At 42.5% G+C, this 15,514-nt stretch overlaps 1 protein-coding gene across 1 annotated transcript; it reads right to left on the reverse strand.

Annotated features, from left to right (window-relative positions):
- Positions 1 to 5,291: 5,291 nt before the first annotated feature.
- Positions 5,292 to 14,859, reverse strand: rab35b (RAB35, member RAS oncogene family b). The gene is made up of 6 exons (XM_079222026.1): positions 14,583 to 14,859; positions 12,390 to 12,440; positions 12,177 to 12,300; positions 9,078 to 9,202; positions 8,768 to 8,892; positions 5,292 to 7,703 (listed from the first exon to the last, which is right to left on the reverse strand). Exons 1-6 carry the CDS (start codon positions 14,632 to 14,634, stop codon positions 7,575 to 7,577), a joined length of 606 nt encoding a protein of 201 aa, XP_079078152.1. The 5' UTR covers positions 14,635 to 14,859; the 3' UTR covers positions 5,292 to 7,574.
- Positions 14,860 to 15,514: the final 655 nt, after the last annotated feature.

A 15,514-nucleotide genomic window follows, 5' to 3' on the forward strand; every position in this document is an offset into this window, starting at 1 on the left:
GCCCCATTGGACCGGTCCTGAGCAAGGCAGACAGACAGAGACAGACAAGGCGAGGGAGAAGGAGGGAGTGACGACACAGTATAAGGGTAACAACACAGCCAAAGACGGGCAGTGGCACACACTGAAGTTTGGGGAGGAGGGGGGAGGGGAATCATTTTGCACTTTATCTGTCCCATTACTCTTCTCTTTGCTGATTAAATGGTGACTGCTGACAATGAAAGATAGAAATATAAGAATAGGAGTCCCCCACAGGCTTTGGTTTCAGCCCTTCACATAGAAAGCTATCGGTCTTACAGAACATGAACAGGGTCACAAAGTTTACCTCCAAAGAGGAAGGTTTCCTTTTAGTGCCTACGACCATCTCTACTAGCCCACTGCCAACTCTGTAGAGAGGGAACACTATGTATGAATGATTACTGTATGCATCCCAGTTATCGGGCCAGGGAGTCTGGGGAAAGACAGGTGGATGTATGGGACACTGCAGGGTTGTGGGGAAAGATGAGGATGGCAGGGCAGAGCTGTATGTCAGAATATGACGCTGCAGCCAGCCCACATGTGATCTCTCAGGTTTATTCATTTGTTCAGGGGATGTTCACAACATGAGGCAACAGCTTGATGCATCAGGACCTTAGTGTGCTGTACATCTGACAGAACAAATGACAAAAAGAATGCTTATTTTCTTACCGACAGCTGTGCATGTGACTTCCACAGTGAGGGTACCATGGTGCAATGCCCCAGGCCCAAACTTCCAATCAAACTGAGAAAAATAAAACCTTTTTAAAAAAAATGATTTAGCATTGCACTTTCATAAAGTTTGGGCACTTTAAAGCTGCACTAATCAATGTTTTGTCGACAATGTGTAATGTGAAAGGGTGCACTCATAATCAAACCCACAGAGATGTAACACCATCAGATCCAGAGCGTTTTATCCTTTTTTAGTTTGTTGTTTTGTTTTTGTATGGCCTGCTTCTTTACTGTTTTGGTTCAACCATTTTGCAGCAGTAGGCAGCTGTTTTCTGTAAACATAGTGGAGCATTTAGCAGCTAAAGAGGCATAATTAAGGTTGAGGATCCTTAAACTGAGTGAGTGTTTCAAAACCAGCACTTTGTAGTCAGGCCTGTGGGTCTGTGGTGAACTCTATGAGGCCTTCATGCTCATCTCCAACATCTGAATAAACCTTTGGGGGACTGAAGGTAGCGATATTGTCATTTCCACGTCTCCACGGTTCACTTTATATTTCACATTTTAAAAATCTATAATTTTTTAAAGAAAAAAGGCACTGTCCAAAATTGTCCTCATGATGTCAATCATCTCCCTAGTTGACCAAATTTAAACAAATGTTTACATCAGTTTGAGAAGGAGGAAGAACTATGTAGAATGCTCATCAGCTCTCAATCAATCCAGCTCAACAATAACCTGTTGAATTTCTGATTAGAAGAAGGCCTGTTGTACGGAAACGCCACTAAACTTCCTCTGCAGCGTTCCAGGTCTGAGCTGCTTTGGTTCAATACTAATAGAAAAGGTCTACCTCCATTTTCATTGCTTCAATACCTCATGGGCACTTTGATTTCTTATCTGTCGGGCTTCCGTTTTCAGCGACATATCTGTGACTCCATTATTGATACAGCATGTGTTGACCTGAAATCTCTGAGCGTAAATGCGATGTCTCATGTCTGTCTGTGTTTGTGTCTAATGCAGCAGTGCAAACCTATGCAGGTGTCTTCTTGTCATCTCAGCTGGTTGTTGGGAAGGATCAACCCAAAGAGTGATTTTTTTATAAAAAAGTTGAATAGGTTTGGACGAAATCGTTATATTTCTAAGAAAAAATGCATACCTTTTTGAATGAAAATCTTTTTTTAGGGGAAATTTACCTGTATGTTGTTATTTCTAGGCTGAATTTTTCATGTGTGTCCTAACAGTGAGCAGGAATTCCACTGATGAGTTGGACATTATCACTTATACGTATGTCTATTTGACTGTCCGGGTGTGGCATGTAAAGCTGGGGAGAGATTCATGAGTACCTCTAAGTTTCACCCAAATTATTCACCAATATGATGCGCAACTATCCGGGAAGACCCCAAAGAAGCCTCATGAATCTTGATTATTAATCCAAGTGAGCCTCCAAAATGGCATATTCAGTTATTGGTACCACTTTAGTGATAACTGACCCTTTATAAGTAAACTGCAATTCATTCGTTTTTTAGCTTTGTTAGCTTAGCTTAGTAAGATAGGGTACAGGCGGACAAACAGCTAGTGGTATTCCTCAAAATGGCACTATTCCTTTTATACACAATAAAAGGGGTAAACTTTCTAAAAATCCATAATAAGGAGTCAATTTGTTTCCACTTTCTAATAAACAACAGTTAGAACATCATCTGTTAATATAACTGTAAAAAAAAAAAGGAACTACGTTTTTATTCATTTCGGCGACAAGAGGTTGAGGTGCACCATTACCCCATGTTCAATATAGAAATAAAAGCATGTATGTTTTCTTCCAGGTGAGTTTTAATTTGCATAACTTGATCACACACACTATATGTACTTAGTGTTTAGAGTGCATGGAACAATGTAAACTCACCTGGAAGAAAACATGAATGTTTTTAGTCCTATTTAGAAGATCGGGTTGTGGTGCTGCTTGTGAGCAGAAATTAGTATTACAATAACAAATACTAATACAAACTATTCTTAGACAGACATTTTTTTAAATAAAAATCACCAAACTTTGCTATCAGTTTCATACAGTATATTCATAAACCATGAACACAGGAGAGATAACAGTTTAGAAAACTGATCACCAGAATTGTTTTTCTCACTTCCGTACATCATTAATGTTAAAGAAAATCTATTTTTGATAAATGATAATTAACGCAAAAATATGTTCCCAAAATCTACTGAAATGGCACCTTAAAACTACCCAAAAGGTAATTAAAAAACACACAATAACCAAGAGCAATCCAAACAGTAATATACTGAGACTCTGAAATAACACAAACCAGTTCAGTTTCTGCCCAATTATTTGAAGTTTTACTATTTTAGCTCTAACTTCTGTATAAAGGGTTCTATATTAGAAAGTGATATCACTTTTCCTGTCTGGAAGGAACGTGGGTGAATTCGAACACTAACCCTTCACATCCAGGTGTGTATAGTTTTGGAATCCCCTCCATTGGCAACAGAGGGAAACTTGGAATAAACACCAGTCACTCTTGCCATAACCGGACTGTGATTTGTCTAACTTCATGTCACGTTTGAAAAAAGTTTTGTTAGAAAAAAGTTGTAACATATTTCGTTCCGTCCACATTGTGTCATTATTACTGTTTGTTTCTCCTTTGATTGTTTGTAATGTTTTGAAACACTGTCGACTGATTCATTTCTCAATTGAAAGCCTTTTCTGAAGGCCGTCTGCAGCTGCGTGTTTGTGTGGTAAACATCCTGATGCTGCTGCTGCAGTGTGCGTGTGCGTGTGTGTGTGTGTGTGTGTGTGTGTGTTGCAGTGGCAGACGGACATGCCACCGAGTGTGTTTTCTGTTGCTTGTCTCCATTTGGTCGGATGTTGTTTTGGAATCTCGTCTTTCGGTGGGCTCATTGTGCTCCGTGTGAGTTCTTCCATTCACCACTGACTGACGCCACTGTTTTAGTTACAGAATGCTTCAAACTATTCAAAATATTTATCTTGCAATTTTCTTAGCATTTTTGGGATTTCTTTTGTACAAATAAATACTTTGCAATCTGCTTGTCTCCCCTGACTTGGCCTTGAAATGGAGGCGCGTTCCTTCAATAATATCACAACGTTAACTATCAGGGTGTCTTATTGTCATCTCAGCTAGTTGTTAGAATAGATCAACGCAAAGCAGGATTTTTTAAAGAAAAATTACAACAGGTTTGGATGAATGCAATATTCATACCTTTGAATGAAGAGCTCTTAGCAGACATGCTAGCAGTGGGGCTCCAATGGTGCTCATGGTGATCTATAGATGCACTTTAGTGATTATCTGACTTTTCCTGCAGTGTTACCACCAGGTAAGAGTTTTCACTTATTCTGTGAAACATCTCAACATCTACTGGGTGGACTGGGACAGATCTAACTCAGATGTTTAATGGCTCCCAGTGATGATCCTCTGACTTCCCCTTTAGCGCCACAGTGAGGTTAATATTTGTGGTTTTGAGTGAAATTTAGGAATTATAAACTAAACTACTAACGTCACCCCCCAGGATTAATTTGAATTACTTTATTTTCTGACTGTCAACCAGCACAACCACCAGGACACAATTTCACTTTGTCCAAGATTTTGGTTGGTAACTAAATACAAACCTCATGGCATTCCCACCAGCCCCAGCTGTACTCTATATTTAGACATATCAGAGGGAATTATTGTACTTTTTACTTCACCATATATATCTGACTGCTTCAGATAGACTTATTATTTATTATGAGCACAAAATATAAACCAACCAATACATTGATACTATCATGGATAAAGCTACTCAGCAGTTTAAGTACTGTAATTACAATGAGCTCCTCCATTACCAGCTGCAACACATTAATGCATTCAAGATATTATTCCGAAATGGGTCCTTCCGCATTATGAGTACTTTTACTTTTAGCACTGTAGGTAGATTCTGAAGCTAATACTTTTGTACTTTTACTTGTAACAGAGCATTTTTAATTACATATTGCTACTTTTACATAAGTAAAAGATCTGAAGACTTCCACCATTGGTGATATTGTGTGAGTAACGACCAAAATGTGTCTGTTGCATCGAGCATATAAATATTTTAAGTTTGCTTTAGTCATATTCTTACAGCTGTGTTCTAAAGATGGAAATGTAAGCAACATGTAAACATCAATTATTACCAAAAGGAGCCGAGCTGGATTAACATGATACGGAACATAAACTGCACGTTTCTTTTCACTATTTCTTCTTCATTATTCCTGGAGCAGAATCATAGATGAAAATACTATTAATGATTCACCAGCATGAATACAGCACTGCAACGCCGCGAGTATTCATATTAGTAGCACCTGTGTTTGAAAGGTCAAAATGTCTACAGTAAAAAAGGGTCTTTTCAACTTCAGTATCCCCAACATGTTCATATTCCCCAAACTAAAGATTAAAAAGTATATATATATCTTGTTTTAGTATCAAAAATGTTCAGATGAGACCCTGCAGTGCTGATGTTAAATGCAAGCCCCGCCTTTCCATCAACCAACAAACCAGGTGTGAAGTTACTAGTGATGTGTGGAAAACAGCAAAGAACTGATGATGGACAAAAGAAAGACAAAAACAGACTGATTGGTTTCTTCTTTTTTTTTTTTTAAACTTGTCGCTGCTCAGAGTGAAAACTGGAACTCATCTCATAAAACATAAAACTCTCAAAGTAACACCAAAGACAGACAGTAGAAAGAGGCTTTCAAAGACAAGTGCACACTTCCTCTCATACAATTTTATTCACAGAAAGCAAAAAAAATAAAATAAAGACACAGGTTTAAAATGATGTTAAGACCAAGCCTCAAAATCACTGACACATGAGATCAGTCGTTATGTGTCAAATATTTATTCCTTTAAAACGTTTATTACTGATTAAATTCATGTAGGGAAAAATGATAGTACATCTTTTTCTCCAGTGTACAGCAAACCACAGCTGACGAGTGTGTTCCAACCATAGCACACAGGGCATGTTTTACACATGCACAGTTTGGTGTGCTAATTATGTGTGTGTATGTTCTATACTGAATATAAACACACAAATATATTTATATATACATACACGTAATGAGTAGAAATGTGGGATTTGATACCATTCCTAGGCCCTGGATGTCACAGTGACAGGATCGCAAACCGACTGCCAGAGTTTGCCCAGAGGACGGAAACTAAATGCATCCAAACAGAGGCTCAGCTCTTTCCGTTCATTACTCTCCCAATTCCGCCTCTGACAAACCCTGGCGGTGCACAGAGAGAGCGCTCAGGCCCGAACGCACTGGGATCAAGTGCTGCAGTCCATCTTCATTTGTTCTCACATTGACAGTCTCACTGTCTGCCACTCTCACCGCGGAGGCCGAAAACACTGTCAGGTAACACTTCAACTGAACAGGTAGCAGGGGGAGGGAGGCGGACGAAGAAAAACATGACATCAGACGATAACATTATTCAACTGTGAAGACTATTCTGCAAGCTGAGAAAATACAGTAAATCCTCGACAGTGTAAAATGCATGTCAGGCATTACTTTTCACAAACCCCTTCAAACAAAGTGTTACATGCTCAAAAACAGCCCGCGATGGATTGGAGGTCGCCGCGATGACCACGAGACAACAGTTTCCAGAGCAAGAGCCTCCTCCGCCCCTTGATGACTCGAATGCACCAGGTGAGTCCGTCGCTGTGAGAGGTGCTGATATGTGGGTGTGTGTGTGTGTGTGGCGGGGGAAGTGGGGAGCGGGAGGGAGGGCAGCCCTGAGCACTTCCTGAGGTCTCCACAGGGTCCCATCAGACCCTGATTCACCCTGCCTCATGGCCAACTATGGCAACGATCGAAATAAGGGGCACCACTGAGCTCCTAATATTTTTCTCTTTATAATATTGGCAGTATCATTGTTGTTTTTTTTCTACTTTTTCTAAATGGTGGAGGAAAAGGTTTAAAAGCAAATGCTGTAAGAGTAGTAAGACTGCCGTGAACGGTGCTTTCAGAGCTACAGGAGCGGTTCAACTGCTCTGTCGCACTTAAAAAAGAAAGAAAGACAGAAAGAAAGAAAAGACAACAAAAAATAAAAATCAATTCTTGCTGGCTCAGCACTATTGGAGGTTAGAGGATGGGAAGCTTGGCAAATATAGACAAAGAAAAACAAAATGTCAAAGGTCACCAGTTCTGTCCATCGGATTAGTTGCTAAAGGTCATCTACCAGTCGTCATCATCTGTGTGTTTCTCCCCCCCAACAAGTCAAACAAAACAAAATCTAGCAGTTCATGATCTCTTGGCGTGAGCCGTGGGAACACAGGTGTCTGAAATGTTTTAACTGGAGAGGTGGTGCGAGCTCCACTCCGACTCTGACGCCCGTTCCAAAAAACACCTCCCAACCAACCAAACATCCCTCCACCCCCCAGAAAAATACAACTAGAAACAAATAAATCCAGAAAAAAGGGTGAACCCTCCTCCTCCTCAGGCGCAGAGTCTGATTCAACTCTGAATGTCCCGTGTGCAGTGGAATGAGAAGGAGAGATGCGATACTGAGTGTGGGGTTATGTGGGTATAAATCGGAGCAATATGGCGGTCAGTTGTCGGCTTGCAGATCCTTTAGGAAAGGAGGACCTCAGGTCAATAGTGCCCATCTGCTGAATTCCAAATAAAACTTGATTTGACCTTGAATAAAATCTGTACACTTTCTTTTTTTTTTTTTAAGTCTTCATGACTAGTTTGTCCAAACGGGACATTTTTTTCCCATCTATTTTGTTTTAAATCTTTCACCGTATATTTATTAAATCTTTATCTGCTCTTTAATTTAGATGCTCTGAGTCCCATCTTGTGTATATGCATGTGTGAAGAAAAGACGCCGCCGGCCCTTTCGTGGATGGCTTGGAGTTTGCTAGCAGCACTTTTTCTTTCGTTTACTGTTCCGGGTGAGTTTGACCACGTCGTTCTGTTGCTGTTGCTGCTGCTTGGCGAGCACCTCCTTCTTGGCTCTTAGCACTAGCTCTGTGATGCAGTTGAACATCTGCAGGAGAAGAACAGACCAACAGCGTGTGGTGAGTAGAGCAACGAGACTGAAGGAAGAGACCGCTTCAGTGCTCAAAAACCACTGGCTGAAATCGGTGCGCTATCAAACCCATCAACCGAGCATTAAAAGAACAGTCCGACTGTTTCAGCTGGAACAGGTAGTTAGCTTAGCTTAAAAGACTGGGAAAAGGTGAGAACAGCTGGCTCCGTCCAAACGGTATACAAAAACACATGCTTATTATTACATCTTGTTTGTTTAATAGTCAGTGTGTAGGATTTAGGTGGATTTATTGGCATACAATTCAATATTATCAATCATTAGTGTATGGTCACAGAGAAATGTTATGCTTTTGTTAGCTTAGAATCAGTCTTTTATATCTACACAGGGAGCGAGTCCTTATCATGGAGTCCGCCATGTTTCTACAGTAGCCCTGAATGGACAAACCAAACACTAGCGCTAGAGATGTGAACTGAAACTGCAACGGAGCTGCAGGCTGTGTTTACACAGAGCAGAGGAGGAGACAAGAAAGGTTGTGCAAATGCAAATAGTCCAATATGCATAGCATGCGTCGCTTCAGTCAGTTCCCCCCATATTGGTAACCCTTGGGGGCACTTGGAAAGAACTTGCTTTTATAGATTCCATTTTGTAAAATAAACGATCAAACAAAAGACATTCTTGAGTTCTCTCTCCTACTAATAATGATTATTAATGTTTCCTTAGGGGTGTAGGACTTATATATTGCAGTGAAAAACAAGGTCACAGTGAGTAAAATGTGACAGGAGCAAAAATGCACTGAAACTGCTTGAGTTTCAGAGGGATGGTACTAAATCCTGACCACTGGTACTTTAATTAAAGTACCAGTGGTATGTGCAAGAAGCCAGTGCACAGTCAGCACGGTGAGGCAGCCTTCTGACCAGCAGGTACTACCGAGCATTGAAGCATTAAGACACGCTGGCTGACTCGTGCCTTCAGCTGAGCTGCTCTGCATACCAGGCATGTCCCAGAAACCACTCCACACAAAACACTGCAAACTGTCTGCGACAACAGAAACACAGAGGTACCTCTTCAACATTGATGTTCTCTTTTGCACTCGTCTCAAACAGGTTGATTCCCATCTGCTCTGCAAACTTCTGCGCGTCAGTCGTCTCGACCACCTTGGAATTGGGGTCGTCGTTTTTGTTTCCCACTGAAAATAGAAAATATTGCCGTGATGATGTAACAGGACCCAAGTTGGGAACAATTATACAATGCCTGCAAATAAAAAAAATAAAAAGAAGTGTGCTCTAGATTCAAGGTGTATTTTTAGGTGAAGGGTGCCAAGATGACAGCAGCGCCTGGACTTTTTCTCAACGCTGAAAAGTGCAAACTCACCTAATATTCGGCACACGTCGTCACAGTTCTGGTTGATTTCATGTAGCCATCGTTTGACATTAACGAAGGACTCTGCACTTGTGACGTCATATACCACGATGACCCCATGCGTCCCCCTGTAGTATCTGGACATGCAGAGGAGAGAGAGACACAGTAAGCGTTTGACAATAGACCAAAGCAAGTCTCAGAAATTACAATTTGGTTAAAAGCTAAAACGCCTGAACACCACATGTTGCAAACTAAGTGCACTTAGTTGGCAAGCAAGCAGAGAAGTTAAAACAGTTCTGGCCTTCTAGCAATGACAAAAACGTACACAACTGTAACTGCTGCACAGTCTATCAAATACAATACTGCAACACGGAAATGCATCAGAACAGAGTGTGTGACTGCTTGAGTAAAAAGGAGGAAAGCTAACAGAACTGAGATCAGCATCTGTCCCACACAGACATCTAAACCAGGATGCGGTGGACCGTTTAACTGTAAACCTGCAGCCAAGCATCAACCTGTGCAGCGGGCATCAGAAAGGGGGCAACCTCACTGTAGCTGCACTCGCCAAGCAGTCACAAGGACGCCTTTGTCAGAATGACTGTGTGTGGGTGTGTCAGTGTTTCTGCCTGGCGGGATAGTGTGGGGATACTGTGTTGTCTGAGCATGTCCCCCCCCCCCCCCCCCCCAATGTCCAGCAGTAATGGGCCACCAGACAGCAGGGGGGGGATGGCTAGTGTGTGGTTGAGTGTGTGCGTGCGTGTGTGCTCAGTGAACGTGAATAAAGGAACATAAACTGCCACACACACACACAGCAGGCGTGTGGGGCCCAACCTGCAGTCACCTCTTCTGCAGTAAAACTCTGCACAAACAGGATAATAAAATGTTAATAAACTGGACTTTTCCTTCACAAATCATCAATCAAGGGGCGGCCTCGTGGCCTTGGGGTTTCAGGCAAAGACCATGTGACCACCCTGGTTCAAGTCCGAATGGGTATACTTGTTGCATGTCATAGAGTGAGGCACTGGGGATATTCTTCACAGATGCACTCTTTTATGATTTTTGAAGCGGAAATGCAAACTCCATAGGCAAACAGTCAATGTTAGGCAATGAACAAACACCATGGTCACATGACTTTGAGTCACCACCAGTAATATTGTGAAACAAAACTAGAAAGGCTTATGTTAACCTCAGACCGTATTTCAGGCATCTAACCAAAAACCCATCGACTTCGATTCCAGTTCTTCTTTCTAAGTACTATAATCGACAGCATAGTGACCGGCAAAACATTTGGATGTATGAGACTGATCGTGGCCAATCGATGGGTGCATCTCTGTTCATGTGTTTTTTTTATCTGAAAACAGTCAATGCTTGATACAGTATAAATAGGTGGGAAAGCATCCACATTCAAAACCACCTTTGCAAAATGAGAATCAATGTCTGCAGAATAAAACCATGTCCTCACTAAAAAGAAGTGCAAAGTAAAAAAAAAAAAAGAAGAATTATATTATTTTCCTTCATAATTTGGGCATGAGGCTAATGGCAGCTGGAGGATCTGACATACAGCTGCCACGGCCATTTTGCCCAGGTGGACGGCGCAGGATACTGCCTGCGATCCAGCTTCACAGTAAAAACTGTTGAGGACGTAATGAGGCACCACGCCACTCTACCTCAGCACAGTGAACAGACAGCTAAAATAGGCCGCCTGCGTGGTGGAGGGATTCCTGCAGAACGACTGTCAGCCGTGCTTTAAAACTAGGACGGCCGTACTCCTCCGGGGCTGAAGCGTCAGCAGCACTGCAGAGGATTTCAAGCTTTCTGGATGGTTTTGGTGTTCTGATCAGCCTCACTGCAGCGGTCCTAGTACGTCATATCAACTATCTAACATGCCCCGTTGCCCTTGATCGGGACGATGCTCACATGGCTTGGGCAGTGGGTTTAATTTGTTATAAGTAAGTGAGTGGGTGAGATGACATCATTGCCATTTCTATCAGAGCAGAAAGATACAATGATAGGCGTTGCGCACTGAAGCACAACTGTTATTTAGAATGATTCCTCTCAGTTCTACAGCGCTTTATGGCATCTTTTGGCTCATTGTTTTGGTTTTATGGCCGACAACCCCACTCTTTTGATTCACCTTCACAAGCAACAGTCAGTGAAGAAACGCTAAAGCCCAACTGTACACTACCTACTCAGCACCAAACTGCAAACAGTTCGCAGGCTAGCAGGTGGACATAGTGGAGAATATAGCAGTTAAAGAGACAGATATTTCTCTGCTGCCACCACGTCGTCAAAAAATGAGTTCATGCAGAATTCTGAGCTAAAGGTGCTAAATCCGAGATTAGGAGCAAATTGTGATTGTGCATATAATATGACATACTGATTGTCTATCCAGAAAACAGATCTAAAAAACGTCACCTGGAGGCTAACTACTAATTCTTCCTACCTACTAAATCAATCCAGTTTTATTCATTAGCACTGTGCTATGAACCAGAGGAGTCAAGGAAAAATATGCTGCATGTTTTTAAAGTTGCCCAACAGGGAAGAGTAATAAGCAGCTGTGTGAATGATTCGTGTTGCGACAAAGAATTTGGGGATTTAGATCTAGCTCAAGGAGCTTGTGTCGGACATGTGTACTTCTACGAGTGGGAACTCTTGCTCTTGTGTTGAGAAATAATACAATAATAATAATAATAATAATAATAATAATAATAATGTGGGTTCAACAATGAACAGACCAGAACTTCTTTCAGATGTCATTGTGCACCCAGAGGCACATGGACGCCGCCGTATAGATCAGGACAGCAGTGTGACACACACACACTAGAAGCATAAGAGGGTCACGACGCCCAGCCCTTAGCGTCATGAAGAACGACAGAACGAGACCAAGAGTCTCCCTCTCACATCTGTAATTAAGATGTGTGGGGAATTCCACCCAGTTTCATAGTGCGGCACCGACTCATTCTAGTTGTCTAGAAACTGCATCCTGAAATAAAACCTAATCTGAGGGCCGCAAAGATATCTTCTTGGTTTCTGATTTATTTGCACAAATAAAAATATATCGCTACACCTGAAACAGCCCCCGTAAATGTGTGTGTGTGTGGCTCCACTTACGTGGAGGTGATGGTGCGAAAGCGCTCCTGTCCGGCTGTATCCCAGATCTGTAGCTTCACCTTCTCCCCGTTGATCTCCACCGTCCGGATCTTAAAGTCCACGCCGATTGTGGTGATATAGCTACCTGCAAGCACGCAAACACAAAATCAACTCGATGACCTCCAACAACAAAGTAGAAAGAAATGACACAGTGGCTGAGGCTGAACCACGCACCTGAAAATGTGTTGTCTGCAAATCGCAGGAGGAGACTGCTCTTCCCCACTCCTGAGGAGGAAACACAAGCGCAGGATGAGGTTGAGAGTAAAACAGGTTTCCAAAAACAAGAGTGCATTCTTTATATTTTACTTTAAAACTAAATACTACATTTGTCCGAGGACAAACATGTAATGCGGCCGCAAACCAAAAGCAAGACGTCAACCGTCAACAGTTGCTGTAATCATCCTGCACCAAGATTCAGTTCTTTAAAATATACAGAAAAAGTAATACCTGTTGCATAGTGTAAAAAGTGAAGGATTTAAGGGAAGCAAGGCTCCTCCGACATGTTCATGTAAGGCTTTTTGATGACACTTTTACCTACAGAGGCTTAATCCACGCAACAGAGGAGCAAGCAGCAGCAGTTGAGAAGACTCGAATCAAAGCCACAAAGATAAGACAACTAATGGAATAAATATATCTTTCTGGGTTCCTAAAATTATCGTGCACAATAATGAATAGGTTTTAGGGAGAAATAACAGTCACAAGAGATGACAGGAGAGCACAAAGAAGAGCGAGGAGAGCGAGATGAAAAAGGAATATAGATAAGAAGGATCCATGCCGTCTTCAACGGACAATTTGTCAGGTTACAGCTGGAAGGGACTCTGCTGCCCAGCCTGCGCTGGGACTCAACCCACAACCCTGCTACCTATTGTGTCATTGTCATCTCATGTTTGGTCCCACATAAAAGCTCTCAGGTTTATGTGGTCTCCACGCTCCAGAGTTTTGTTCAAACAAACAACAACAAAAGCTTCAAAGCCGGAGAGATATCATCTTTTTGTACTTTTTTTAGCTTTAAAATTCCATCCCATTGTAATTTTTTGATGTTACACAACTTTATCATGTGCATGTGCTGCTGTGGCAGAGGCCAGGGGGCTTAACTCAGCCTGGGTGCAGCTCAGAGATCCAGTGTGTGGAATATTGGATTCTCAGCAACAGATATGTCTACAAGCTAAGGAAGAGGGACAGAGGTCAGAGCATCTTTCCTAGATAATCTTTGTGCAGCATCACAGACACTCGTACTTCCATGCTGCAGCTGATGGGGACACTGGCCTCTGTGTGTGAGTGGCAGTGAAGGGATTTCTATGCTGCCTTTCCCTCCACAGTGAACAGCCAGCTGATGGGGTAGTGCCAGGATCGGGTTATCAATGAATGCAAAGATCATTGCCCACAAAGAAGTGCTACAGGCTGAGGCTATTCTCTTACTGAGGGTGGAGCCACATTTTTAAAAAGGCATGTTTTCACTTTAATGGGGCGACAGAAGACAAGTCCTTATTAGTAGAGCAGATTTACATTATGCATCTACCTGTGACCTTGTTTGCCACTTATTTTAACATGATAGAGAAGCTTAACACAGGTGAGGTAACCACCCAGTCACTGCTCTTTGAACCTCGGCAGCTTGGCTGTAGTATCACTCTCAATTAAAACTACAGTTGATGCTCACCACAAAGTGTCACTCCACTTTACTCCCTGACTGGCTAGACGCTAACTAGAGACTGCAGTGCAGCATTCCTCCACTATCAAGCTAGCTAGCACAATCATGCTAGCTAGCTAAATAACAAACAGCATTTCATGAACAACGTCACTTACATAAACATAAGATGCAACCTTTATCGTATGTATGAGGACCACAGCTTCTTATGACACGAGCTTCTCAGTCCGACTAACGTTATCTAACAGTTCAATACAAAGCCTCAAAGTGTAACGTTAGCCTAACTTCTAGCTAAAACAGCTAATAGGGGCTACAAACTAGAGGCCAAATGAGAGGAGCATGGGTCACAGTTATCTGGTTGCAGTGTGTGTTTTGTTTTAGGGCTAAAAATAAATGCCTCAGCCGATATGAGAACAGGACCAGCTAATCTTCGAGGGACAAACCCTGAAGATCTGGGAGGCGATATCCGGCCCGATCGCCTGACATCTCCAGCCCGGACACACAACCTCCGCCCTGTCAGCGCCACAGAAATATGGCGGATGTGTACAATTCGCCAAACATTTCAATGCTGAAAAAGAGAAAAATACTAAAGTACTAAACGCATCATACAAGTACAACACGGGCCCCCTTACAGCTGCCTTTCTTCATCTCCCCTTAGAAAAAAACCTCACAAAAACAAGACAGGGCCCACTTCCCGTCCCGCATCCCCGGCGTCGCCTTACCGCTGTCACCGATGATGAGCAGCTTGAAGAGGTAATCGTAGTCCCTGGCCATGCCGGTAACTGGTGGCTCACCCCCGCCTTGTGCCGCTTTGCTCCGTTTGCTGCCCGACCCCCTCGGCTCGTAAAAGAAAAGAAAAATCACCAGCCCCCAAGATCCCCTGATACGAAAGAAAACGACCACTACCGATACTTAAATACTGCCACCCCGAGCCGGTGGCGTTTTTCTCGGGGTTTCGCGGCGTCAGCAATCCTCTCCCTCCGCTGCAAACAGCCGGAAACTCCGCTTCCTTCTCTGATGGAGCTGCACCCAACTCTCACCCGGCCTCACTGCGCAGGCTCCTGCTACAAGCGCGGCCGTCCCATTGATGAACACTAAACTCAAACCACCAGAAGGGCAGGTACCGTACCGTTGATCGACAACAAGCAGGATCCAAATAAATGGCTGGATCCTTTTCATTTCTTAAACAATAAAAAATCCAGACAGACAATCTAGATCACATTAAATGCAATGACAAACACTTATCTGATTTAGACATCATTGCACTGTTGCTGTCGTTGATTGCTGTTTGTCTCGTCTAATGTCTAATGTATGCACCTTCCGCCTAACTAAATTCCTTGTTTGTGCAAACATTCCAGCCAATAAACGGTTTCTGATTCTGATTCTGATATAGGAACTCCACCACATCCCTCTATTAACACGGATCTGATTGATGTCACCTCATATAGGTGATACGTGTTAATATGTCTAAGCAACATAAATTAATAAAAAATGTTTTTGCTTCAGATTTTAATTATCTCCTTAGTGATGGCGCTTTTAGAGCCCTAAACAAGATGGAGCGCTTCAGACAGCAGAGGTGACACTCCAGGAGGGTTACAATTACAACAAATCCCCCTGTATGTATGTAGTTTGTCTGCATAATCTTCACATGTAT

This window comes from Taurulus bubalis, assembly GCF_910589615.1.
Source record: "Taurulus bubalis genome assembly, chromosome: 8".
Lineage (NCBI taxonomy): Eukaryota > Metazoa > Chordata > Actinopteri > Perciformes > Cottidae > Taurulus > Taurulus bubalis.

Excerpts from the sequence above, each read along its gene's own strand:
- rab35b (XM_079222026.1), bottom strand. The coding sequence starts at position 14,634 with ATGGCCAGGGACTACGATTACCTCTTCAAGCTGCTCATCATCGGTGAC. Across the intron at positions 12,441-14,582 it reads GCTCATCATCGGTGACAGCG|GAGTGGGGAAGAGCAGTCTC; the intron begins GTAAGGCGACGC and ends TTTCCTCCTCAG. Across the intron at positions 12,301-12,389 it reads TGCAGACAACACATTTTCAG|GTAGCTATATCACCACAATC; the intron begins GTGCGTGGTTCA and ends GCGTGCTTGCAG.